The sequence below is a fragment of the Thalassophryne amazonica genome, chromosome 23 (genome assembly GCF_902500255.1).
Source record: "Thalassophryne amazonica chromosome 23, fThaAma1.1, whole genome shotgun sequence".
NCBI classification, from domain to species: Eukaryota; Metazoa; Chordata; class Actinopteri; order Batrachoidiformes; family Batrachoididae; genus Thalassophryne; species Thalassophryne amazonica.
Genome location: NC_047125.1, coordinates 7,723,685 through 7,750,592, shown reverse-complemented (window position 1 = coordinate 7,750,592; position 26,908 = coordinate 7,723,685). Strand labels below are relative to the sequence as shown.

The following is a 26,908-nucleotide window of genomic DNA, read 5'->3' as shown; positions in this document are numbered from 1 at the left end:
TGAGTTTTTCCACGCCTGTCGGTGACGTCATTCGCCTGTGAGCACTCCTTGTGGGAGGAGTCGTCCAGCCCCTCGTCGGAATTCCTTTGTCTGAGAAGTTGCTGAGAGACTGGCGCTTTGTTTGATCAAAATTTTTTCTAAACCTGTGAGACACATCGAAGTGGACACGGTTCGAAAAATTAAGCTGGTTTTCAGTGAAAATTTTAACGGCTGATGAGAGATTTTGAGGTGATTCTGTCGCTTTAAGGACTTCCCACGGTGCGAGACGTCGCGCAGCGCTCTCAGGCGGCGTCATCAGCCTGTTTCAAGCTGAAAACCTCCACATTTCAGGCTCTATTGATCCAGGACGTCGTGAGAGAACAGAGAAGTTTCAGAAGAAGTCGGTTTCAGCATTTTATCCGGATATTCCACTGTTAAAGGAGATTTTTTTAATGAAAGACGTGCGGACGGGTCCGCGCGTCGGGACGCAGCCGACGCGGTGCGGCGGCACAGGAAAAACACCTCCGTGTTGATAACCATTTGTAAAATCCAGGCGGCTTTTGATGGCTTTCAGTGGAGTGAGTATATGAGAAATTGTTTAACAGCAGGACATGTTCCAACTTGTCCTTAAGGCTTTCAACAGAGGTGTTTTTCCTGTGGCGGAGCGTCGCGGCGGCTGCGAGCCGACGCGCGGACCCGTCCGCACGTCTTTCATTAAAAAAAATCTCCTTTAACAGTGGAATATCCGGATAAAATGCTGAAACCGACTTCTTCTGAAACTTCTCTGTTCTCCCACGACGTCCTGGATCAATAGAGCCTGAAATGTGGAGGTTTTCAGCTTGAAACAGGCTGATGACGCCGCCTGAGAGCGCAGCGCGACGTCTCGCACCGTGGGAAGTCCTTAAAGTGACAGAATCACCTCAAAATCTCTCATCAGCCGTTAAAATTTTCACTGAAAACCAGCTTAATTTTTCGAACCGTGTCCACTTCGATGTGTCTCACAGGTTTAGAAAAAATTTTGATCAAACAACGCGCCAGTCTCTCAGCAACTTCTCAGACAAAGGAATTCCGACGAGGGGCTGGACGACTCCTCCCACAAGGAGTGCTCACAGGCGAATGACGTCACCGACAGGCGTGGAAAAACTCACGCATGCGCACGAGGGTTCAAGCATGTCTGACGTAAAAACATATGAATGAAATCCATATAGTTTTTGAAAAAAATAAAAAGGACCGTTGCTTTATTGACAGACCTCGTATTTCACAATATTTTGTCGCCCATGAGGAGGAATATTATCTGTACTGTAAGGACTATTATGGATATAACAACCTGTCCACATCTGCAGCGCCGTGAAGGTGGACATTATTATACTTGGCACATGCAGATACAGACAGGCTTTGTGCCGTGTCAGATTCATCTCGAGGTTCACTCGTATGCCCTCAAATCATTTCAGATGCTGTTTTGTCGCCATCAGAATATGTATTTGTATTGTATTGCGGTTAGATGGTCCTCAGACTGCTCATGGACCTCCATCGGATCGGTGTCCCATCCTGACCACACCTGGAGAATTATGAACATGTGCTCCACACTCGGGGCCTCCGGCCAATTTTGACCAACCGTGTGGACTTCTGCAGATAGCTGTTAGAACATTGTGGATCTGAAATCTGACACTTTTTGGATGTGCTCCAATTCATAACTCCGATGCCACTCTGCACGATTCCGGCTATGTGTGACAATGGTATGACACTTAACTCACTAATGGTAATGGCAATATGACACTGAACTAAACTGACTAAGCCAGTTGAATTTCAAAAACACAATAAATCAATAACACTAACAACACTGTTAAACTAACATGAACAACAATAACAATATTTAAAACCCTGAACTCCCATGGTGCATTGCACTACAACATCCATTGTTCAGTGTTGTTAGCATCTATCGCTAATGTCTCCAAAAATATTAGTCCTATCAACGTTCCGTTTTAAGCATACCAAAAGGCAAATGTCAGCTGTTCCCAGTTTTCCATGATCAAAGCCATACACGCGCACACAGAGGCCACTTAGCTATTATAATGTAGATACTCACAATGCTGTTTCAATTCTTCATGGGTTAAGTTTATGTCTGACAAAGCCAAAAGGCTTAATTGTCCTTTTCTGAAAAGGAAACTAATCACTTTTATTACAGTAACTACAGGAGCTACACAGTGAAGTGCGCTTTGTGCTGGGTTAGGGTCATTCTTAGCAGGATTTAGTGCCAGCTGTTTGCAGGCAGACCGGAACAGTCAGGCTTCACACCCAAGAAATTAACTATCTGTTAAGCTCTGTTGGTGTTCATCAAATGCAAGCATGAGTATTCACAGAGCTCTGCTGCAGCTTGTGTTGATTTTTACAGGTCATTTGACTCTGTTGATCAGGCTGCTTTGTGTGACAACCTGAGACTTTGTGGCAACCTGGACTTCATGACTTGTCTGCTGCACACAGGTGCTCTGAGTGCTTTGTGGGTGGAGACAGTTGCTGACATCTTATGAGTACATTTGTGGCTCCCTCAGCATGGGTTTTGCCCACTGCTGTTCATTGTTTGAATGAAGTGGGTATTTTCATGTTGTCAAGGTTCACTGACCTTGAGAAGCTAAATGAAGCTAAATGGAGTGCCTGGGTTTATGTCAATCTTGGATTAAGATCTAGGTTTTAAAGTAGGGCTGCAAGACCTAACTGACTACTAAAATAATCACCAAATATTTTCAGAATTGGCTTCTTTAAAAAAAGAAAAATCCAGTTTCTTAATTTTAGTATCTTAAATCTGACTGTTTTTGTGGTTTCAGTTGAAAATCCCTGAATTTTTCAGATAGGTCCTGTGATATCACTGCTATGCCTTTTCAGGCAACCAATCAAATGGAGAAAAGCTTGTCATTCTGTGAGGGTGAAGCTTTTGCAGAATGTCAACAGTCCACTGTTATGTCACACAAAATCGATCACAATACACCTAAAAACAAAACAAAAAGCTTCATCTGTTATAGCAGATTGGACAGATGCTTGATTCCTGCTGAGGGTGAATGTCTGTTGTTGTCATAGAAACATCCCACAAGGATCAGGTGTTTTTAAAGAAAGTGCTTAGATGAGGCACTGTATTTGGGCACCCTCTCTGCACTTTCCTGCCAGAAAAAGTGCTAAAAGGGCCTGACAGTTGTTGACAGACATTTACATACAGTCATCATGGATAATTAAACATGAACGTCTGTCTTTGATTTGTTAACAGTTTTTTAGCTGGAAACGCATACACCAAAATAATAATAAAAAAGAAACAAGCAAACAAGCATTTAGTACAAAAGTTGTATTTATTTAGTTCTATTTATTTTGGGATTTCTGAAAACAACAAAGGGTAGAAAAATATACATTCACACACGTGCGCTGCATTCACATTGGCTGCAAGTGGCAGACTGTATGCTGGATGTTGCATTGCCTTAAAGCTATAGGGCCTTTCAAATTTAACAAAACTGAGAAAATCTAGTTTATACCAAAATCCAAGCATTATAATGTAAGTTTTATTGTTGTAACATTGCTCAAGAGGGCATGTTTGTCTAGGGGAAATTCCATAGTGAATATTACCTTTTCCTTCATCAGCATCATGCACACTAACAGGCATGCGTGAGGTTTTGAGATCACCTGTAACCCATCTTGCATTAACACCCATAAGAGGTCTTGTAAATCACATCCAAATCTACCAAATGTTGTTCACAGCATCTGATCCTTTGAATTTCTGCACCCCCGCCCCCCAGGGGTTGAAATTCAACATTTTTTTTCCAGACAGCATGAATTTTGATCATATCGGTAATATCATATTATGAGTCCCTTTTCTAAATGCTAAGGAATAAAAATTACAGTGGTGCCAAAGAAAATTCTTTTTATGACTTAATTCTTAAAAAACCCAGTGGTGCTATACCTTTAAATGAAAGGCTAGTAGAAGATTATCACCACTGGCTGTGAGCACAGAATGTACATTTGTTAATTAATTTTGTGAACTAGTTGCGCAACCTATTCAAAACACTATGTGTCACTGCGGGTCATTACGTGCAGGGCATCTGAACGATTATGACGAGATGTTACATCTATAATAAACATAATTTTACAGATACATTATCTAACTCCTTAAGAAGGAATGAAAATACAACTATTTTGCCAATCCATTACTATATATAATACGAGGTCTGTGAGAAAAGTATCTGACCTTTTTATTTTATGCAAAAAATATATGGATTTGATTCATATTGTTTTTACGTCAGCCAAGCTTGAACCTTCGTGCGCATGCGTGAGTTTTTCCACGCCTGTCGGTTGCGTCATTCGCCTGTGGGCAGGCTTTGAGTGAGCACTGGTCCACCCCTCTCGTCGTTGTTTCATTGCGAGGAAATGGTGGAATGATTTGGGCTTTTTTTCCATCAGAATTTTTTCAGAAACTGTTAGAGACAGGTAGCTGGAAACCATTCGAAAAATTTATCTGGCTTTCGGTGAAAATTTTAGGGCTTCACAGAGAATAAGGAGTGTTACTACAGCTTTAAGGACGGCCCACAATGGTGCACGGCGCCCCGCGCTCCGCGCTCCGAGCCGCTATCGAGAGGCAGAAACCACCACATCATTTCTAAACGGATCGCTGTGTGGAGCCGGGACCGTCGTGTGCAATTTCTCTGGTTATCACAAGAGCTGGACATCAGCCATTTTCTGGCAGATTTCACTTTTAACAAGAGATTTTGTCATGGAAAGCCGCGCGGAGGCTTCGCGCGTCACTGATTCGCTGATGAAGCGAGACAAAGGAACACCTCCGTTTCGGAGTGTTAAAGGACAAGTTGGGACATGCCCAGCTCTCCACAATTTCTCTTATACTCACTCGACTGGTAAGCACTGAAAGCCGAGATAGGCATGTCCCAACTTCTGATGGAAAAAAAGCCCAAATCATTCCGCCATTTCCTCGCAATGAAACGACGACAAGAGGGGTGGACCAGTGCTCACTCAAAGCCTGTCCACAGGCGAATGATGCAACCAACATTTTGCATAAAATAAAAAGGTCGGATACTTTTCTCACAGACCTCATATATATATTATACATAATTACCTTTGAGACAAGATTCCAAATGCGTTCTCTGCCACGCGACGCGCATGAGACAACCTGCAGCTGTAGAAAATTTTTCTGTGATTCTGGGACCGATGAGAGAATGGTTTCATCATTCTGAGAGCAAATACATCACCGGCTATGAAGTGATTATTTTATATAGAGTGGCATAAAGCGGGACGCATTGGCACAGCGAATTTCTCTGCAGTGTGGGGCTCAAATTCATGCAAGTGTCAAGGTGCCTTATACCAAACTTTGCACATGGGTAGTTCCAGTTTGGGGGGGGGGGGGGAGGTAATCATCATAGTGACCTGATTTTCTTGATATTTAGGTCACAAGGTCAGTGAGTACAAAATTTGTTTGGGTTCATATTGACAATATTATTTGAGTTAGGCTTAAAAATTTTGGCAAAGCTCAAAACTGATTCCAGTGCACTTGCAAGGGAACATTTTACTATTTAAAGCCCCAAATGTGAAAATGATGGGAGAGTATAGATAGAAAATGCTAATTTAAAAACCTGGCAGTATGTCCGGGTCATGTATTGACCTTCTCAGCTGTTGTTTCCACTGTGGTGAAGAACCACTGTACAGTTTAACATTAACTGCAAGGCAGTCTAAAGTTTGTTTGCCAGCTATAGCTAGCATATAATGCTAGAGCTCATCAGAAGACAAAAGCAACGTTAACATGCTTTTTTTCTTTTTTGATTCTAACTAGCTTCCTAACATAATGTAATGCAAACTTTAAATATTTGTAATATATTAATTGTTTACTTGATTTCAGACTTCTCAAAGTTGTTTTATTTTAATTTTTTTCCCTTTTCTCTGCCATCAGTGGGATTAGATGTCTTTTTGCATCAGTGAGAAAGGCCTCTCTGGAGCTCTCAGAATCATACCCATGTATTTTGGTAACAAATTTATTTTTCCATTAAGTACTTCATCCTTGGACATATGACATGTTCCCCCGCTCAGTGAAACTAATCCTCCTGTGAACTTCACACACAAATTCCTCAGTCTAATTTGAGAAGTGACACACTTTCTTCCTCCCCAGTCCCAGGCCCTGACACTCAGTCATCCTCTACCCTATTCTGCTATTTCCTTACCCACTAGAACTTGTCTGTGACCTCCATGCTCGGTTTAACGATGTGGCTGTTCAGGGAGAGAACCATTTTGCTACCTTTCTTGACCTGTTGTTACTGTATCGCAGTGCTGGATACGTTGTACCTATAGAAAATAAAAGTTTTGCAGAAATTATGGCCATATTTAAGAAACAAATATTCACGTCAAACTCTAAAGTCGAAAGCTCTGATAACGATGTCTAACATAACATAATTAATTAATGATTTATTTTATTTATTTATATATATATATATATATATATATATATATCGTGGTCAGTGAGAATTCCATGTCTAACTGGCGTGCATTATTTTCGTGTATACGCACACGTAGTTCGGCGAGTTAAGTCACTGTTATAATCACTCTGCTCTGGTCGTCACCATAGCAACGCACAAATCAGTTGGTGCAGATCAGCTGTGTTTTGACAAGTGAATGACAAAAACGCGATAAAACATGGATTTCCAAGTGAATTTTAATATTGTTGGCCAAAATAAAACGTTTGAGGAATGGAAAGAGGAGGAGAGCAGATGAGAAGAACAGCAAAAGCAATGGTGTAGTGATTTAACATCGGAAGAACTGGACAAGACTGAAGACGGGAAAGAAGAAGAGAACGGTTCTATCCTTGCGGGCGGCTGAGCGCTCCGCATCAAAACAGCGAGCGTAGTTTCTGGACCTGTTTGCCAGAGTTTGTCACAACGCGACACAGCAGAGAGGAGGGGCGGTGTGAGTGGCCCGCTGCGGTTCGAGCCCACAGACTCCGTAAGCGCATCAGAGACAAAACATAAAATAGTCCCAAATACTCACACATTTTTATCAAGTTCTGTTAACTTAAATATTTGTGTGTTAGCTCACTGTGTGGGACCATGGTATAAGCGGATTAAACAACTCGAAGCCATGCATTATACGGTTTGAATGCACTTCGCGGAGTCTGAAACACCACTCCACTTCGAGTCGTGGTGTTTCAGACTCCGCGTCGTGCATTCAAACCGTATAATGCATGGCTTTGAGTTGTTTAATCCTTATTTATATATATATATATATATATATAAAATGACCCTTTCTCAACCTCTCAGATGACTGTTGCAGTTTCACATTCAGTGTAATTGTGCTGTGTTATCCATTTTGTACAAAAATGTCAATTCATGGCTAAAGATGTGTGTAGACCTGTACCTGTGTGAACACATCCACGGTAATGGAGATTTCTGAAAAAAGATCCTCTCAGCAAAAGTTCAGTCTTTCTTCTTTGTTTTGCTCAGACTCGCACTAAGTGTTTTGCTTTGGGCAACGCTTCACAAACACTGTAACTAAAATAAAAAAAATAAAAAAAACTGACTTCAAGGCTTGCATGTTGAACCTCCTGCTGAAATGCATCTGTTGAATCGCAGAGAAAAAGGGATTAAAGCAAAATCACGCAGGGACCTGGTCCACCAACCTTTAAAAAAAGAAAAACTTAAAAATGGTTAAAAAACCAAAACAGAAAGCCACTTCCCATCGCCATTTCAGCAAAATGTCAAGACTTTTGTGCTGCGACATTGTGCTATTGCTTAGGGAGAGCCCTGGACTATTGATGTTTAAAAGCGCAAAAGTACTTTTTATCCAATTACTCGATTAATCGCCAGAATTTTCACTTTCAATTTATTTTCATTTATATGGTGCCAAATCACAACAGAATTGCCTCAAGGCGCCCCACACAAGTAAGGTCTAACCTTACTAACCCCCAGATCAGCAGTGGTAAGGAAAAACTCCCTCTGAGGAAGAAACCTCAAGCAGACCAGACTCAAAGGGGTGACCCTGTGCTTGGGCCATGCTACAAACATAAATTACAGAACAATTCACAAAATGAATATACAGGAAACACTGTTGGTGCACAGGACAGGAGGGTCTCCAGCACAAATACCACACCCATCTCTTCATGGAGCTGCACCTTAAACAAAGAGGGGAAAAAAGAATCAGGCATCAGAAAGACAAGAAATACAGTATAATTTCACATCTGAAAGACAGTGGCTACGTTTTCATGCCGTTAATATTCGGGATAAGGTAAATATTCCGGTTTCTGAATCATTAGGAATAACCCGTTTACATGCTTAAGCAGACAGAGTTACTCCTGCATACATGGTCATTGGTATCATTAGGAATATCCCCATCTAAACAGCGACACAGGTCTTCCACCAGTGCTTGATTTGGTCTGGCGTTCGTGCAAATCCTGCTTTGCATAACTTTTCAGCCACCTTCTTGTAAATGTCGCTATCTTGGTACTTTCTACCGTCAATAAAAGACATTATATTCATGTCTTTCATGATACTAATGAAGTACTCGGTTTCCTCCTCGCTCCAAATGCGAGGTGCTGTGCTGCCATGTCTGGATTTCCCCATGCTTGTTTACCTCTGCTTCTGTGGTGTCCGGTGGGTTGCGCGCGCCGCATACAAGTAGTTGCCGTACTCAAAAGACCAAGATTCCTTGCGGATAGGACAAGCGCAGAACACAAAATAATATTCCTTTCTATGGGGATATCCCGATGCGCGTTTATATGACCTGATATTCGGGTTCGAAAAGGAGTAACCCAGGGGTCATATTCGGGTTTTTAAAAACCGGAATATGAGCATATTCGGGTTTTTGCGGGTGTTTACATGGCCATACGCAACTGGGTTATTGCTAATATTCCGGTTATGAAAGGGTTATTGGCTGCATGTAAACGTAGTCAGTAAAAACAGTTTATACAGCATAATCAATAGAATACTCACTAAGATAACGATAGCTGCAGCCCTAATTCCATTTGGAACAATTCACTTTAGTGTTTGCATGAACACATGCAGAGACCAATTGTGTGATTATTACACTGCATGCAGGCAGAGACTGGGCTGAGTCACAGAAGAATGACTGTGACTGTAGCACGCTATACTTTTGACAAGCGCTCATCCTGGCTGTTGTATCCCCCCCCCAACGCACTTTTTTTTTTGATACAAACATATCATGCCAAATTCAAAAAGTGCCTGTTAATTCAGTAAACTGCATAATATGCTGTGTGTGTCTGTGTAAACCCCAAGCACTTTCACAAAGCTCATGAATTATCATAAATAATGCTGCACTTTTATCTGTGGCTATGCCCCCTACTCAGAGATATCAGAACTGCCCAGTCATCACACAGAGGAACGTTTGGGTCTGATTTCCACATCCTGCTATCAGAGTACCACAAAAGAACATCTGTAATTTTTTTTACCAGCAGCCTTTGTGAATTAATGACTAGTGTATGTAAACCTGTGACCCGTGCTGTTTATTATCTGGGTACTACACAGTATCCTGTCTGGTCCAATGAACTTCCCTTTAGTTCATGTTTGCAAACAAATTGACCACGTGAATGCCCGAGCTGCCTTTCCAGGAACGCCACACACCTGCCAGGTTCGAGGCTGTTGTTTATAGTTTACAACGTATAGTTGTCATGGCAGCTGGATTATCTTGGAGGCACTGTAAGGGACAGAGGACAGCTGTGTGCGTGTGTGCATGCGTGTACGCACATGCATGTATTGATCCTATTTCTGAACATGCTCCCTCTCAGTTGAATAAAGAATCTATTTTAGCAATGTAACCTTTCTCTGTCCCTCACACACATGCACACAGATACAGCAATATAATTTGATGGGCGATATTTTGATGTGTGTGAATGCTGCACTTCCGTTTCCTTGATTTTGTGTGTAACTTGACTTCATCATTTTGCCTTGTGTCTGGTGTCTGAAAATGGAGGCACTGTCTATATAAATGGGTGTAATTCTGAAATAATTAATGCACTATTTTTATTAAACCTATTTAATGGGAACGGGCAGTAAGAACAGCTATCTCCATGTATGCAATCTGTCGTATCATACACATACATTTTGATGCACGTGTGCATCAAAATTTGTAGGATGCGCTCAGTAAACTGTTTATATTCAACAGATGTTTTTATGCATAGAGCGGGATGTCTACAATACAAATTAATATATCATAAGTTTAAGTGTTGAATGATGCTGCTATGCTGTGATTAAAGCATACTGGTGTCTTGTAGAAGTTATAAACTCAATTCGTGTCACGGTGCATTGTAGTGCTGGGTGTTAGGCCAATCTTCTCACCTGACTGCCCTTAGGGCCCATTCACACATAACACAGTCGAAGCTGACTAGCGCACAAAGGAGGAATTGCATGACGTTCGTGAAAAATCGGAGCCGCTTCAAACACCTCATACACCTGTCGCCATAATATTTGCGCACACAAGCAGCCGAAAGACAGCGAATGCCCTGCGCATGCTCATTCCATCCCCCTCTTGGCAGGTGTCGGGCAAATTCCAGGTGGTGCACATGAGCATCCACCACCGCTTGCTGCACACTTAGAAAAGGCGGGGCTGTTCGCGTTCCTGGTATGATAGTAGACAGCAGGCGATCACATTTGACCGGTCTGTGAAAATTGTCAAAGTGCAACACGAGTGTGACACCACCTAGCAACACACATGGGTGTAACAGTGCCGACCCCCCCCCCCCCCCCCCCCCCACACACACACAAATGGCGTGTGGAGTGTGTCGTTGTTATACGCCCCCCCCACCAACACACACACACACACACACACACACACACACACACACCATGAATCCAACATTGTCAGCTGTGGCTGAAGGTCCCAGAGTCCAGTTGCTTTGCTTATATGCTTTGCTGTGGACATACAGCACCTGCCAGCTGACTGCAGTCTGTCAGCTGGACGTGACCGTGCAGGCAAGGTGGCAAATTAAAAACACCTCCGCGTTTTCTCAATTATTTCGGCTCTTTCATCACCGGAATTAAAGACTTCCTCTTCATCTACATCGTCTAATTTCTTAAAAAAAAAAAATACATTTATCGCCTTGTTTATTTTAGGCATTTTCCGCTTATGTTATAGGACAGCAATGGTAGTGCAGTGGTAAAGTTTCTGTCTGTTAATCAGAGCTTTTGCAAATTGCAGGTTTGAATCCCACAGGTGGCATGTATTTTTTTATTTTTTGTTTCTCCATAGCAGTGCGCGATGTGTTTCCACGTGTTCCAGCTGTTTTTTTCCTTTTTCTCCACATCAGCTGTGCGATGTGGTTCCACATGCTCCAGTGGCTCACACTGTGTTCTTGCACGCGCGTGCACAAAACTGTTGCCGGTGTGTCGTGCATGCCTGTGCGACCATGCATCCCTCACAACTGCAGGTGGAATGTTTCGTGGTTCCCCATTTCATGTTTGGTTCACGGATTTTCTTCCAGTTTCTGCGTCGTTTCGTGTTATGTGTGAAGGGGCCCTTATGTCTGGCATGGCTAGAAGCACTACGGGACACTGCATGGTGCTGTGGGAGGGCAAACCCTTAGAGTGTTCATACCAGGGTTGTAAGTGCTTGGAAGACCTCCCTGGGAAGATGACCAGATGTCCCAACCATCTGAGCTGGCCCCTTTTGATTTAAAGAAGCAGCGGCTCTACTCAGAGTCCCTTCCGGATAGTTGAGCTTTTCACCCTGTCCTGGAGTGGAAGTCCAGATACCAGATGGAGGAATCTTGTATCTGTCACCTTATTCTTTTGGTCATTTCCCAAAATTCATGACCATAGGTGAGGATAGGTGCGCAAATCGGCTGGTTAATTGAGAGTCTCACCTTTTGGCTCAGCTCCTTCTCCTTAACAGTGCAGTACAGCATCCGTTAAACATCAGTCACCACAGCGAATCCAGTAGCCCATATTTGGGCAGCACCCCCCACAGGATACCTTGATGGATCTTGTCATGCACCTTTTCCAAATTCACAAAACACATGTAATCTTGTTGGTCATACTCCCAAGACTCTTCTAATAGCTGGTCCCCCATTCCAGGAGAAAACCCAACATGCTCTTCCTGAATGTGAGGTTTGACTAACAGTTTAAGTCTCCTCTCTAATACCCTGGCATAAGCTTTTCCAGGGAGGCTGAGTAGTGTGATTCCTCTGTAACTGAAACACAGTCACCTTTTTGAAAGATGAGGACCACCACCCAAGTTTGATAATCCAGAGGTACTGTCTGTGACTTCCATGCAACATTGTACAACCCCTGGCAAAAATTATGGAATCACCGGCCTCGGAGGATGTTCATTCAGTTGTTTAATTTTGTAGAAAATAAGCAGATCACAGACATGACACAAAACTAAAGTCTTTTCAAATGGCAACTTTCTGGCTTTAAGAAACACTATAAAAAAATCAGGAAAAAAAATTGTGGCAGTCAGTAACGGTTACTTTTTTAGACCAAGCAGAGGGAAAAAAATATGGAATCACTCAATTCTGAGGAAAAATTATGGAATCATCAAAAACAAAAGAACGCTCCAACACATCACTAGTATTTTGTTGCACCACCTCTGGCTTTTATAACAGCTTGCAGTCTCTGAGGCATGGACTTAATGAGTGACAAACAGTACTCTTCATCAATCTGGCTCCAACTTTCTCTGATTGCTGTTGCCAGATCAGCTTTGCAGGTTGGAGCCTTGTCATGGACCATTTTCTTCAACTTCCACCAAAGATTTTAAATTGGATTAAGATCCGGACTATTTGCAGGCCATGACATTGACCCTATGTGTCTTTTTGCAAGGAATGTTTTCACAGTTTTTGCTCTATGGCAAGATGCATTATTATCTTGAAAAATGATTTCATCATCCCCAAACATCCTTTCAATTGATGGGATAAGAAAAGTGCCCAAAATATCAACATAAACTTGTGCATTTATTGATGATGTAATGACAGCCATCTCCCCAGTGCCTTTACCTGACATGCAGCCCCATATCATCAATGACTGTGGAAATTTACATGTTCTCTTCAGACAGTCATCTTTATAAATCTCATTGGAACGGCACCAAACAAAAGTTCCAGCATCATCACCTTGCCCAATGCAGATTCGAGATTCATCACTGAATATGACTTTCATCCAGTCATCCACAATCCACAATTGCTTTTCCTTAGCCCATTGTAACCTTGTTTTTTTCTGTTTAGGTGTTAATGATGGCTTTTGTTTAGCTTTTCTGTATGTAAATCCCATTTCCTTTAGGAGGTTTCTTACGGTTCGGTCACAGATGTTGACTCCAGTTTCCTCCCATTCATTGCTTTAAGTTTTCTGTCTTGACGCTTTGATGTCTTCCTTGGTCTACCAGTATGTTTGCCTTTAACAACCTTCCCATGTTGTTTGTATTTGGTCCAGAGTTTAGACACAGCTGACTGTGAACAACCAACATCTTTTGCAACATTGCGTGATGATTTACCCTCTTTTAAGAGTTTGATAATCCTCTCCTTTGTTTCAGTTGACATCTCTCGTGTTGGAGCCATGATTCATGTCAGTCCACTTGGTGCAACAGCTCTCCAAGGTGTGATCACTCCTTTTTAGATGCAGACTAACGAGCAGATCTGATTTGATGCAGGTGTTAGTTTTGGGGATGAAAATTTACAGGGTGATTCCATAATTTATTCCTCAGAATTGAGTGAGTCCATATTTTTTCCCTCTGCTTGGTCTAAAAAAGTAACCGTTACTGCCTGCAACAATTTTTTTTTCTGATTTCTTATAGTGTTTCTTAAAGCCAGAAAGTTGCCATTTGAAATGACTTTAGTTTTGTGTCATGTCTGTGATCTGCTTTTTTTCTACAAAATTAAACAACTGAATGAACATCCTCCGAGGCCGGTGATTCCATAATTATTGCCAGGGGTTGTATAAGCATGTCAGCCATTACAGCCCAACAACATAGACTTGAGCATCCCAGAAGGACTCTAATCCGCCCCGGTGACTTGCCACCGAGAAAGAGCTTTTTTTTTTTTTTTTTTTTTTCTTTTTTTTTTTTGACTACCTCTGTGACGTCCGCTTGGGCGATGGCACCCGTTCCGCCTGAGTCTTCCATCCCTGCCTCCTTAACAGAGGGCATGGGATCCTCAGTGTTTTTTTTTCACCGCCTAACAATATCCTCAGTCCAGTTTAGCAGCTCTCCTCTCCTGCTGAATACAGACTGGCTAAGAACTGCTTCCCTTTTCTGAGATGAACCGCTTTGAGGTTGACTGACTGGCATTCTCCATGACTTCTCCAAACCCCTCCAACAACTGAGTTTTTGCCTCAACCACTACTGAGGCTGCAGTCCTTCTGGCCTGTCAGTAGCTGTCTGCTGAATCCAGAGACCTCTGTGCCAACCAGGCATGAAAGGTCTCCTTCAGTCTGACAGCTTCCCTTACCACAGTATCCATCAGTAGTTTCTTTGGTTGCCACCATGACAAACACTGACAACCATCTGGCCACAGCTCAAAGTAGCTTCATCAGCAATGGAGGTTTTGAACATGGCATGGGCCAGTATGCTTCCATTTCCCTGACCTCCCTCAGAATGTGGAAGAAGATTTTTAGGAGGCACTGTCAGGAATTGAGTTTTGTCTGCTTTTATTTCTTGGCTTTGTGTTTTTTTCAGTTGTTTTCTGTTTTGTTTGTTCTCTTGTTGGAGTTTTTCCTCTTTGGGTCTCTTATCTGTCTCTGCTGGCTCTTGGTGGTGGGTGTTTCCCTCTCTCTGGCCACACCCTCATTCTGGTGTATTCCATGCACACCTGCTCTCAATCTGCACCTCATCACCTGGGTGTATTTAAGCTCCTCGTTTTGCTTTACTCCCTCGCCAGATTGATGCGCCTAGTGCCTTCTCTCCAGCTCTGTATCTTGTTTTCTTGTTCGGTCTGCTTCATGTTTTTTGACCACCTGCTTGTTTCCTCGACCACGCCTTTGCCTGATGTTCCTGGTTTTGTTATTGCTGTTGGACTGCCTTTCTGTGTACCGGACCCTGTTTACTGTTTCAGTAAATTGTTTTTACATACAGAGCCTGTTGTCAGAGTCCTGCATTTGTGTCCAGCCTGAACTATCTTCCAGACCTGATAGGCACGAGTTGAAGGCCATCTGGATAGGCTCTTCCAAACGTTCATGTAACTTCATAATGTCAAATTCAATTTCCATTGTATGCAATGAAATGTGGAGGCTGTGTCATTTGAACCTTGGAACTGCAATGAGTATGTCCAAAGCACGTTTTGCAGTAATGTTAACCAAAGATAAGGGGTTGGTAAGGTTAGAGCTTACTTGCATGACGTGCCTTGAAGCAACTCCATTGTGATTTGGCGCTATATAAATTAAATAAATTGAAATTGAGATACATTTTTATCATCAGTGTGTGACAGTAAACTGCTAACATTATTGCTGATAAAGTAAGTTCTTTTGGCTTGTCCCTTTTTGCTTTGGGTCACCAGTCATGCAAAAAACCTTATAAAAATTCAGAAATATTTTTTCAGCACTGGTGCAAAGTATCCAGTTTAATGCAGCGTAGCTTCCAACGATGTGTGGTTAGACCTCTGCACATGCCCTGATATTGCATGACATAATGACACACTGGCAAAATGCCGACAATGTTCCACTGTTTAACATGGAAAAATTTAAATTTAGTTCTGTTAACAGGCTTGAAATTCTTTCCCTATAGTTTGCATACAATCCTGTGCTTACAACGGTATTTTACTGTGAAGTGATGCATGTTTGGCACATGATTCCATGTGGCAAACTAATCCATTCAACTGTGGCAATATTTGTAACTATAAAAAGGGCCCAAAGTAAAACTGTCAAAGCCTTTTTATAGTAAGCCTTTTGTGTACACCTGTCCCTGTATCTGCTGTACAGTTGTGAGGGGCCAAAAACATGTCTGCATGCTAAAATAGATGAAGGGAACCCTTTACTGGTTTACGCTGGAAATGCGGAAACACTATTTTAAGCAAGTACAGTACAGTTGGCAATCAGAGTTATTCATTTGTACTTTTTTGTACATGGAATAGTTTAATTAAGATTAAATAAAATTTGGGTTTGGCTGGGACCTTTAATTTATGTACATGTACTGATTTATGAAGCTCGAGCGCAGTGCAAGTAAACTTCATGTTTTTATTATAAAGAAGGTTTTGGGATTGCTTGCAGGAATATGCAAAAACAAATCAACCAGTTTTAATGAAACTTGGTGAAAGTCAAGGTGTGGGCCAACAAACAACCATATACAGTATACTTTCAAACAGCAGGTTCAAAGATCAGGAACCAGAATCGGGATCACAGGTCAGCAGTCAGATCATGTGTGCATGCGTGCGCAAACATTTTGGTCTAGGTCCAAATAATGATTTGGGTCTCGTGGCCAAAAATGTATTTTCAGACTGGGCTAATGCTGCGTTTACACATAGGCAGGACGCTTTATGAATGTCATTTTTCTGTCATTCGTGGCACATTCCTGACATTCTTAATGTGACTTAACACATCTGAATAGGTTTCTTAACAGTGCGTGTAGGTGTATGATATTCATGGAACATGCTTTTGGCTGTCAAAAAATCTTCCATGAATGTCACACACCACCCTCATGTTGTGGAGTTTGTAACTGAGCGTGTTGATACAGGTTGATTAGTGGTGATCCTTAATAGAGCGTGACAGCATTCGTAGTAGTTCCTGTGATGGTTCTTGGAGCTCATACTATAGTGACTCGTTGTTACGAATTGACACAGAAACTGTCAAGTTTTGACACGAATTGTAACGCGGTGTCACATTTCACTGCGCGCCACTATGAATCACTTCTCTCACATGTGCACAATGAAAACCCTGCTGCACCGCATTCAGTTTCATTGATGCATTTTGCCGAAGAAGGACAGTGACGCCAAGTGCTGTTCCTGCTGATGCTCCTCAGGACGCTTCTGCAGGTGTTCCACATGCTGTTGTGTCTAAGCAAGCAATCAGGCAAGTTCTTCTCCTGTGGATTCATCTGGATGTTGAGAAGCAATTTGGAGCGATTTGAATTGTTCAGCAGCTGATAGTAGGATGAATATGGGGTGTGTGTGGAGACAATTCACCAAATTCACAACATTCCTGACAGATTGTAAGGAATGTTGCACTGTTGGGTTGAATATTATTATTGGCCGTGTGTAATGGTTCATAATAATTTGCCACCACCACGCGTCATTAATCGTAACACATGGTAACAGGTCGCGACAGTTCCTGAAGAGACCTGACGCCTCTGCCCAAATCATCACATTCGTAATCAGCATTCGTGGCATTTGTGACTTGTGTCTTTATGTGTAAATGGAGCATAAAACACTAGATTGAAATTTGATTGCCATTTGAAGTTGCATTATCAGCTCTTTAATTTGGGAATTTTGTGCATTGTTTTAGTGATCTATTATATTTTATTTAGTGTTTTGGTTCCTCGGAAAGTCTTATAAATATTACTACAGTAGTAGTAACAAATGCATGATTTATATCGTAGGATCTCCCAAGCTGTGCTAGTTTACAAAAATGCAATTTATTCTCCAGAAAATATGGTACTATTCTGTGTGATTACTAGCATTGTTTTGATTGTGGAACTACTCACAAACTAATTTTAATGAAACCTGGTGGAGGCGTGGGAAATGGTTAAAGAATCCATTAAAATTTCATATGGATGCTTTGATTATTGTTTTTATGGTTATATTTTGTAAAAGTTTATATCTTGTTCCACGTTATTTTTTTCCATTATGTTTATGGAATAAGTCATGTCATTGTTTGATCTAATTCTTTATGCACGTGTTGAATTAGGAGAGAGCAGCCAAAGGGACTTTTTTAATCAGTTTCATTGTTGCTTTTATCTTATTATTATAATTATTTAAAAAATACCTGTAATGTGTTTTAGATGCTTGTTTAAGAGGTTGGTCTGATTCAAAGGACTGAACATGAAAAATAAAAAATAATAATTTTTGGTGAAATGGGTAATGTGTGTGTGTTTGTGTTACACTGCAGCTGTGACGTTTGTCTCTCCTGTAGATCTGGACCACATGGGGTGGGTGTGCTGTTGGTGGTGTTCTGTTGAATATTTAATAAGTCTTTTCTGGGAAGGCACAGCCTGCCTCCACATCTCTGTTCAGTTTACTGTCTGCTGATAACCTGCACAGGACCTCTGTGTATCTGGGAAAACCTTCAGAAGTGGGGGATTTGCTTGTCGAAATTAAACCCTCTGATCCATTGTTCATGGTCTTCAGCAATGACCTGATTTCTGACTTTTTTCCCCAACTGTAGCATATGCATCTGTCACGCAAATGTTGAAAGTCACCTTCTACTTCTGACAGCTACTTGTCTCCGATTAGCGTGTATGAAAACATTCCTGCTGATAAGATAAAATGGGCCAAATCATTTCATACCAGCTGAATTGTGTTTACTTATACAGAGCCGTCACTATCACAGGAGTTAAATTAGTCACTTCAGCTCTCTTGTACTTATTATGTGGGAAATTGTGTTAATCTCAGGCATGTTTCTAAATTGTTACAAATTATTTCAGATTGGAGCCTCTATGGATTAAATGCGGTGACAGGGATTCATATTAAGACATGCTCCCACTCCCTTTTTTCACCTTTTTTTTTATATTTCTCAAATTTGTCTTTCTATTCCAAAAATGAGGAATTTGGGCCATCTGTAAAATTGAAGTAAAAGATGTGTATTGCCCACTATCTGCACAAATTCCATCCAGTTATTCATGTTTTGTGAATCATAATCAAACCTAATCATGCGCCCCGACTTCGCAAACTTTTTTCAACATGTTTTAAATTTTTCCGATTGCTCACATTGTTCTACAATGCTACTTTTGCCACAGATTGCCCCCACTCTTCAACTGCTTATCTGCGATCGGGGTGCAGGGCAGATTGCGCCCATTCTCAGAATTGAGTATACCCTGTTCTTTGCACCAAAAAACATACATAATCAATGGTAAATGGACTGCATTTATATAGCGCTTTTCAATCTGCATGAGATGCTCAAAGAGCTTTACAAATAATACTGTTATGTGTCGACGCGGGTTGAGGAGCGGACCTGCGTCAGACGGAACCCAGCGCTACAAATAACCAGAAAAGCGGTTCCAAAAACAATATATTTATTCACCCACTGGTGCATAAAAAGTGTAAAAAAAAAACAAAATAGCGTCCTTCTGGTGGAGTGAAGGCTGGCACGCTCTCCAGCGCCCAAAAGGATCGAAGCCCGGCGCTCCTGGACCCACTACCACCGCCAAACACCCCCCAGGTGGACACGACAAACCGACTCTCTGCGAAGCATAGAAGAGGTGAGGTAAGTTAGCAGCCACAACCAACATCCTTCAAAAGACACACACTATCAGCAACACATACAGGTCTGTATTTTAAGCTCTATGCAAATAAGCAGCTTCTCACAACAGGTGGAGGACCACTTGTCCGCATGCCACAGCAGTGAGAAGCGAGCTGCACAATCCTCATCACAATTCAAGTATACTGCGTAACAAAATACCAAGTTACTATCAACAATTAGTCAAACACTTAATCACCTTTGATGTGTGCTGACAGCATGTGTCCCTCACCCTTCCTTGCTTCATGGGCTCGATGTGTCAAACCCAGGCGCGGTCCTCAGCGTCTCACAAACGAACATCACAAGGTCGAGTTCCCGGCAGTTCTGCCCGAATCACACATGACTTAAATGCAGAACGCCATCCAATTATCTGCTTCAGCTGAAAGTCTTTAAGGTTGCATGTGAGCACCATTCACAGGTGCTACACATGATGTTGATGAGGGTGAAGGATTCTTCAGCCAGCACCTTCTCCACAGACAAATCAGTTCTCATGCCACCTGGAGAGCAAAGAAAAGAAAAGAACACCAAAATATCCAGCCACACCCCCCAACACACAACAGTACCCCCCCTTTAACGGGAAGCCTCCCGGCGACCGAACAGACCAGGTCCGAGAACAGCACCTCCCTCCGGGGTCCTCGCCAGGAAGCAGACAGCACCACGCTCCCAAGGTCCACCACAGACAGCAGGACAGGGCATCGCAGCTGGAAGGCCGGCTGGCATCAACAAAAGCCCCAAAACATTCCCCAGTACAATCCAACACACAGAAAAAAAACACAAAACCCACCCAAAACCTCCCCAGGGGACCGTCCCATCAAACCCCGGGAAGAAAAGAAAAACTCCCAAACGCAAAAACCCAACACAGCCCCACAAACACAATACAAACATAAATGCATAAAAGAAAAATAACAAACAACCCCCCCAGAACGACCTGCAGAGCCCAACCCCCCCAGAAGGCCTTTACCGCCAGTTCCAGGAGGAACAGCCAGAACCAGAATCCCACACAGGTCCCCAGGTATACATGGAGCAAACGGCACCCCCCAGAGGACCGTACCATCCTGGGGTACCCCGGAACCCCAGACCCGGCCACACTTGGCTAGTTGGCCCCAAGCCAATTCCCCCCCAGAGGACCGTCCCATCAACCTTGGAGGTGGAACCCGGAAGGAAACAGAACAAAATCAAAACTCAACCCCTGGAGGACTACCAAAAACAACCCCGGGGGGATATAAACGACCGTAAACCCTGTTACCCTTCCCGGCACCCCGAAAGACCCCAGGTCCCTCCCAGAGCCCCTCGGCGGCTCAATTTTGGCGAACGGCTCAAAACATTAAGCCGGGGAAGGGAACAGGAAAAACTAACCCAGCCCCAACCCCAAGGCGCAACAGGGAACCGGAAATATGTCCGGTGCCCCAACTCGACCATACCCCAGCCTCTCGGGAGGGGTGGAACTACCGAAATGACGAACGGCAACAGATCGGCCCACCCCTCCGACTGAGGTATGTCTCCGCTGCACCACACCCCGGCAACACCAATGACGAACGGTACAAAGACTCACCAAGGCTGGAGTGGAACCGGGCCCTAACCAAACCAAGAAAAACGCCCCTGACACCCCCCCCCCCCCTAGGTGCAGAGGTCTTCTGAGAATGCTCAGCGTGACCAACCTGCACCACCCCACAACCCACAAGACAAACGGTCTTGGGGCAAGTGAGGTTGGGGTTAGGGATGCAGGGAAATAAAAAACAACAAAATAAAACGACCCAACAACCCAAACAGAAAATACCTAAAAACACATAAAAATTAACAATTAAGTGAGCCCAGACGGGCTTCTAACCGCCTAACATTCACTCCACCAGACACGCCTCTGACTCCCCAAACAAATTATAACCCCTATTTAAAGAAAACAAAACATTAACCCGTACTAGATTTTTTTTTTTTTTTTTTTATGTGTGTTATTTTGCCTGTCCCAGAACACCTGGAGATACGTCACCATTATTTTTCTTGACGTTTCTATGTCGGGGCAATACAGTACTCTCTGCTCATCCGAGCTGCATGGGCTCGTCAACAGGAGGAGCCAGTGGTCCCGTCGGAGGAGCCTCAGTGGGGCGAAGAAGAGGCGGCCCAGATCTGTGTCGGGGAAAGCCCCGAGACGAAAAACCCGCTCTGATGGGCGTCCTCTCTCGCGTCGACGCTCCTTCATCCGATCATCTAGACGAATCACCAACGATATTAGCACATCTAAATCGTTTGGCTCGTCACGGACTGCCGGCTCGTCTTTTAATGACTCATTTAACCCGTCTACAAACATTCCTCGTACAGCTGAGGCGTTCCAACCTGACTGAGCAGAAACCAGAGAACATTGCATCAAAAACGAAGCACAGGCTTCAACGTCTCCCGCATAAGGCTCCGGACGACAAACAATCAGTTCGGACACTGCATCTCTGGGAGACGGAGTTATCTGCACCAGTATCGATGGTGCCGCAGCTGGAGCAGCAGGAAGCAGAACGGCTTGCGCTGCAAGCTCCGTAACACGGGCGTCTGTTTGTTTAATTTGGTTTGCGAGAAGCTGTAATTGCTCCCATATTTTCTCCAAGTGTTCTAGAACTTTTTCGGCAAAAGGAACCGCCTCTGCCGCTGGGTCCATTATGGAATGGCCGGGAACTACTGTTATGTGTCGACGCGGGTTGAGGAGCGGACCTGTGTCAGACGGGACCCAGCGCTACAAATAACCAGAAAAGCGGTTCCAAAAACAATATATTTATTCACCCACTGGTGCATAAAAAGTGTAAAAAAACCAAAATAGCGTTCTTCTGGTGGAATGAAGGCTGGCACGCTCTCCAGCGCCCAAAAGGATCGAAGCCCGGCGCTCTTGGACCCACTACCACCGCCAAACAACCCCCAGGTGGACACGACAAACCGACTCTCTGCGAAGCATAGAAGAGGTGAGGTAAGTTAGCAGCCACAACCAACATCCTTCAAAAGACACACACTATCAGCAACACATACAGGTCTGTATTTTAAGCTCTATGCAAATAAGCAGCTTCTCACAACAGGTGGAGGACCACTTGTCCGCATGCCATAGCAGTGAGAAGCGAGCTGCACAATCCTCATCACAATTCAAGTATACTGCGTAACAAAATACCAAGTTACTATCAACAATTAGTCAAACACTTAATCACATTTGATGTGTGCTGACAGCATGTGTCCCTCACCCTTCCTTGCTTCACGGGCTCGATGTGTCAAACCCAGGCGCGGTCCTCAGCGTCTCACAAACGAACATCACAAGGTCGAGTTCCCAGCAGTTCTGCCCGAATCACACATGACTTAAATGCAGAACGCCATCCAATTATCTGCTTCAGCTGAAAGTCTTTAAGGTTGCATGTGAGCACCATTCACAGGTGCTACACATGATGTTGATGAGGGTGAAGGATTCTTCAGCCAGCACCTTCTCCACAGACAAATCAGTTCTCATGCCACCTGGAGAGCAAAGAAAAGAAAAGAACACCAAAATATCCAGCCACACCCCCCAACACACAACAAATACCTCACATTCACCCCGATGTGAGGGTGCTGCCATACAAGGTACTTGTTGGGGAGGTGTCGTGACATGGACCCACAACAGGGGGCGTTAATGAACGGACAATGGATAAGCCAAAAGTAACAATTTAATGTTGTGAATCGCACAACGAAATACAGACAATAACAATAATATGGATTGTGAATTATACACAAGGTGACGTGTGGGCAGGCTCGAAGATAGAAGACGTCTGGCGAGAGAAGAGCCAGATCCCACACAGCTTCCACCACCAACGGATCTGAAGAACACCGGAGCCGCCAAGCCCTGCGCCCCAGGTGGCCACTGTCTTCAGCAGTCAGACCCGGTACTGCTGGCAGAAAACAGAAACAGTTAATGGTGGGTGTGTGAATACACACCCAGCAATCGTGTAAAGCTTAGTTCCTCCGGGAGGGAGAACCTCCACCTCCAGATACAATGTCACCCGTGCAGCTCCTGTTGGTCTCCTTCCTGGATGGAGTGAGAGGCGAAGAACATCGTCCTCTCACTGTCCGCCAATCCAACCTCCGATAGAGCCCGCAGGAACACGGCTGCACACAGACCACTGTTTTTAGACAACGATAATCACAGCAGAGAAAATTACCTGGAACGGTAGCTGATTTCTCGGCGAGGAGGTGGAGTTGCAGTCCGGCTTATATGGTGAGGAGTTGGACGAGTGACAGCTGGTGCTGATAAGTGGCTCCGACGCCCTCTTGTGCTTGAAGCCCGCACTCCAAGCAGGGCGCCATCTGGTGGTAGTGGGCCAGCAGTACCTCCTCTTCAGCGGCCCACACAACAGTACTCACTACACAACGGGAGCAACTAGGGGATTAAGGACCTTGCCCAGGGCCCTTAGTGATTTTCCAGTCAGGCTGGGACTTGAACTGAGGATCCTCTGGTCTCAAGCCCAACGCTTTAACCACTAGACCATCATCTCCCCTCAGTGTCAATCAGTTGGCAGTGGGACACCAGGTCGAGGTATAATTCCAAGGCCACATCAAACCATGGATATGGTATCAGTGAATCACAAAGAAATAATTTCCCTAATCTGTATCCAACATACAAGGTGTGGATGTTGCCCTTGGTGAAAGCCGGTGCCCTGTTGAAATGAACTACTGGTCAAAATGAGCTCTACTGCGCATGCACAGCTCTCTCTACCCTGGACGTTTATACCTCACCCATCGAGTTGAACTACAAAATGTATTAATTGTTTTAACAAAATGCAGTTTTGAAAAGTGTACACTGTAATTTACCAATCTGTATACTAGGCATGGGATGATACTGATTTTTTTTTTTTTCTGTCATGATTATCAGGTAGGTTCTTTAAAAAAACAAATCCAAAACAAATCAGAAAAGCCCCCCTATGCTGGTTAAGTCACAGTATAGGGGCCCAAATCACAGCATAGGGGTCCCCTATGCTCAACTACGCTGGTGAGAACCCTATTATACTAAATATAATACTTTATCTGTCCAGTAAAGTCCAAAGGGAATCAAGGTGCAAATCAATTTGGATTAATACAGACAGAGCAACCAGAGGAAAAATGATTGAATTATTTTAGGTATCTGCAGCCAGTTGCCTCATGAGATGGCCAGCACAAGACAAATTTCCCCACGTCATATAACTAAGTGAAGACCTTTTGTCGAGCACTGGTGTCAGGGATGTGTGTTCATAAAATGCACAGCAAGCACCCTAAATCTATGGACATTATAATATAATGCAATGCTAAAATACCCTCGGCCATATGAGCCTTGTGTTCTTTATAATTTTCAGTTGTTTAATTAAGATCCTGTTGTCTTACATACAATTTGTACATGTTCAATAAAGCTCCTCTATTAATCATTCAATCAAAAACAATATTTACATTTTAACAGCATCTGCAGGAGGCTTTGCGTGTGTGTGTACATGAGCTTTTGACAAAAGTGGAAGTTATGCAAATCAAGGAATATTTGTAGATCCCCCTCTGTGCATTTGCTGGCATTGAGACAAATTGGAAGTTTGCTTTGAGTTAGCGGAAGTTAGCGTACAACATAATATATGAGAGACATGCATATAAACACAAAGCAAAGCAGATTTGAAAGACCAGCCACTGACTTCATGGTACAGCTCTATTCTGATTGGCTGTCATTCCCCGCCACTCAAAACAAAGTGGAACAGATTCAAACAGAATCTGATTTTTTTTTTTTTCAACCTTTTAAAATATGTCAAGGTTAGCCATCTTTGAACTTGTCCAAGGTCTGTGTCCCAAGAATGTTCCCTGTGAATTTGAAGACTGGCAGTAATAGAACTGGACTTATGCTGAACACAGACAGACAGATGGGCGGACACCAGGTCTTCGCAATACCTGATACCCGTCTGTGTGTCGAAATCTAGAAAACTGATTAAACGTTTCTAGAAGAAGAGTGAACCGTCTTCAATGACTACTTGGATACCATGACCTGGATGCCTGAGAATCTCCACAGTCATCCATACTTACAGCCTTCCTCTCTCATCTCATTTGATTTATCCCCCTCCTTCAATCTGTTCTCTGTCACGCTCCTCTGCTATAATCACATCACTGTTTCTCTCTGTCTCTCCAGACCCTGCCCTCCGTGACTGAGAGTAAATCACGACCAGAGTTCCAACTAGACAGACCTTCTTTGCCTTCAGTATGAAGACCTCTGTCCTTCTCCTCTCTCTGACTGTCCTTTCACTTCTGACCTCCACGTGCTCCTCTCAGAGCGAGTCAGACCACATTGTTCAGATACGTTCTGGTCGAGTTCGTGGGACCCGTCTGCTATTGCCGGACCGAAGTTATGTCATCGCTTTTTTGGGCATCCCCTTCGCTGAGCCTCCAGTGGGAAAGCGGCGGTTCCGTCCTGCTGAGCCTAAGCGGCAGTGGTCGGGGGTCTATGAGGCCATCACCTACCCCAAAGCGTGCTACCAGTTTGTGGATACATCATTTCCAGGTTTCCAGGGCATCGAGATGTGGAACCCCAACAGGGAGATGAGTGAAGACTGCCTGTACTTGAACGTGTGGGTGCCCTCCTCACCCAGACCGCACAACCTTACAGTCATGGTGTGGATCTACGGTGGAGGTACTTGGGCCCAAATACAAATGAACCTTTAGTAAGCAGCAAAAACCAAATACGGCAGAGTTCAGGTCTATTATTTCTATTGGGAAATTTTTAACTTTACTTAATCGAATGTAAAAGATACATTAATCACACTAGTGCTGGAACAGTAATGTTACTGGTAATTATATTTTGATTTAATCCCGTAAATTGACGTTTATCATTTCCAGGGTTCTATAGCGGGTCTTCTTCATTGGACGTGTATGACGGTCGCTATCTCGCCCACACTGAGACAGTCATTGTTGTTTCCATGAATTACCGGATTGGTGCCTTCGGTTTCCTCGCTCTGCATGGCTCATCTGAGGCTCCTGGAAATGTCGGCCTGCTTGACCAGAGGATGGCGCTGCAGTGGGTCCAGGACAACATCTATGCCTTTGGTGGAAATCCCAAACAGGTTATTTTCTGACTTTTAAATCTGCCTGTTTTTCTCTGTTGTGAACATTAGCTACCTCAGAGGACAAGGAGCTGGGCTGCCAATATGTAGACTTAAGCTTCATTCCCACTCACGCTACCTTTTTGTGGTCATGGACAAGACACACTGCATCCAGAAAGTTTCCACCACTGTACTTTTTTCACATTTTGTTATGTTACAGCCTTATTCCAAATCGGATTAAATAATTTTTTTCCTCAGAGTTCTACACACAATACCCCATAATGACTGTGAAAAAGGTTTTTTGAGATTTTGCAAACTTACTAAAAAAAAACAAAAAACATCGTATGTACGTAAGTATTCACAGCCTTTGCCATGAAGGGTGATTTCAGTTGATTGGACATGATTTGGAAAGACACACAGCTGTCTACATATAAGGTCCCACAGTTGACAGAGCACAAAACAAGCATGAAGTCAAAGGAATTGTCTGTAGACCTCCGAGACAGGATTGTCTTGAGGCACAAATCTGGGGAAGGGTACAGAAACATTTCTGCT

At 43.4% G+C, this 26,908-nt stretch overlaps 1 protein-coding gene across 2 annotated transcripts in view; it reads left to right on the top strand.

The window, feature by feature from the left end:
* Positions 1–26,908, top strand: part of ache (acetylcholinesterase) — a 52,008-nt gene that overhangs the window by 5,955 nt on the left and 19,145 nt on the right. For both annotated transcript variants that reach the window (XR_004558883.1, XM_034164195.1), the window contains exons 2-3: positions 25,450–25,947; positions 26,154–26,377. Coding sequence is in view for 1 of the 2 variants with exons in the window: in XM_034164195.1 (XP_034020086.1) it covers positions 25,521–25,947; positions 26,154–26,377 (651 nt within the window). In the remaining variant the exon portion in view is untranslated. The remainder of the gene's footprint in view (positions 1–25,449; positions 25,948–26,153; positions 26,378–26,908) is intronic.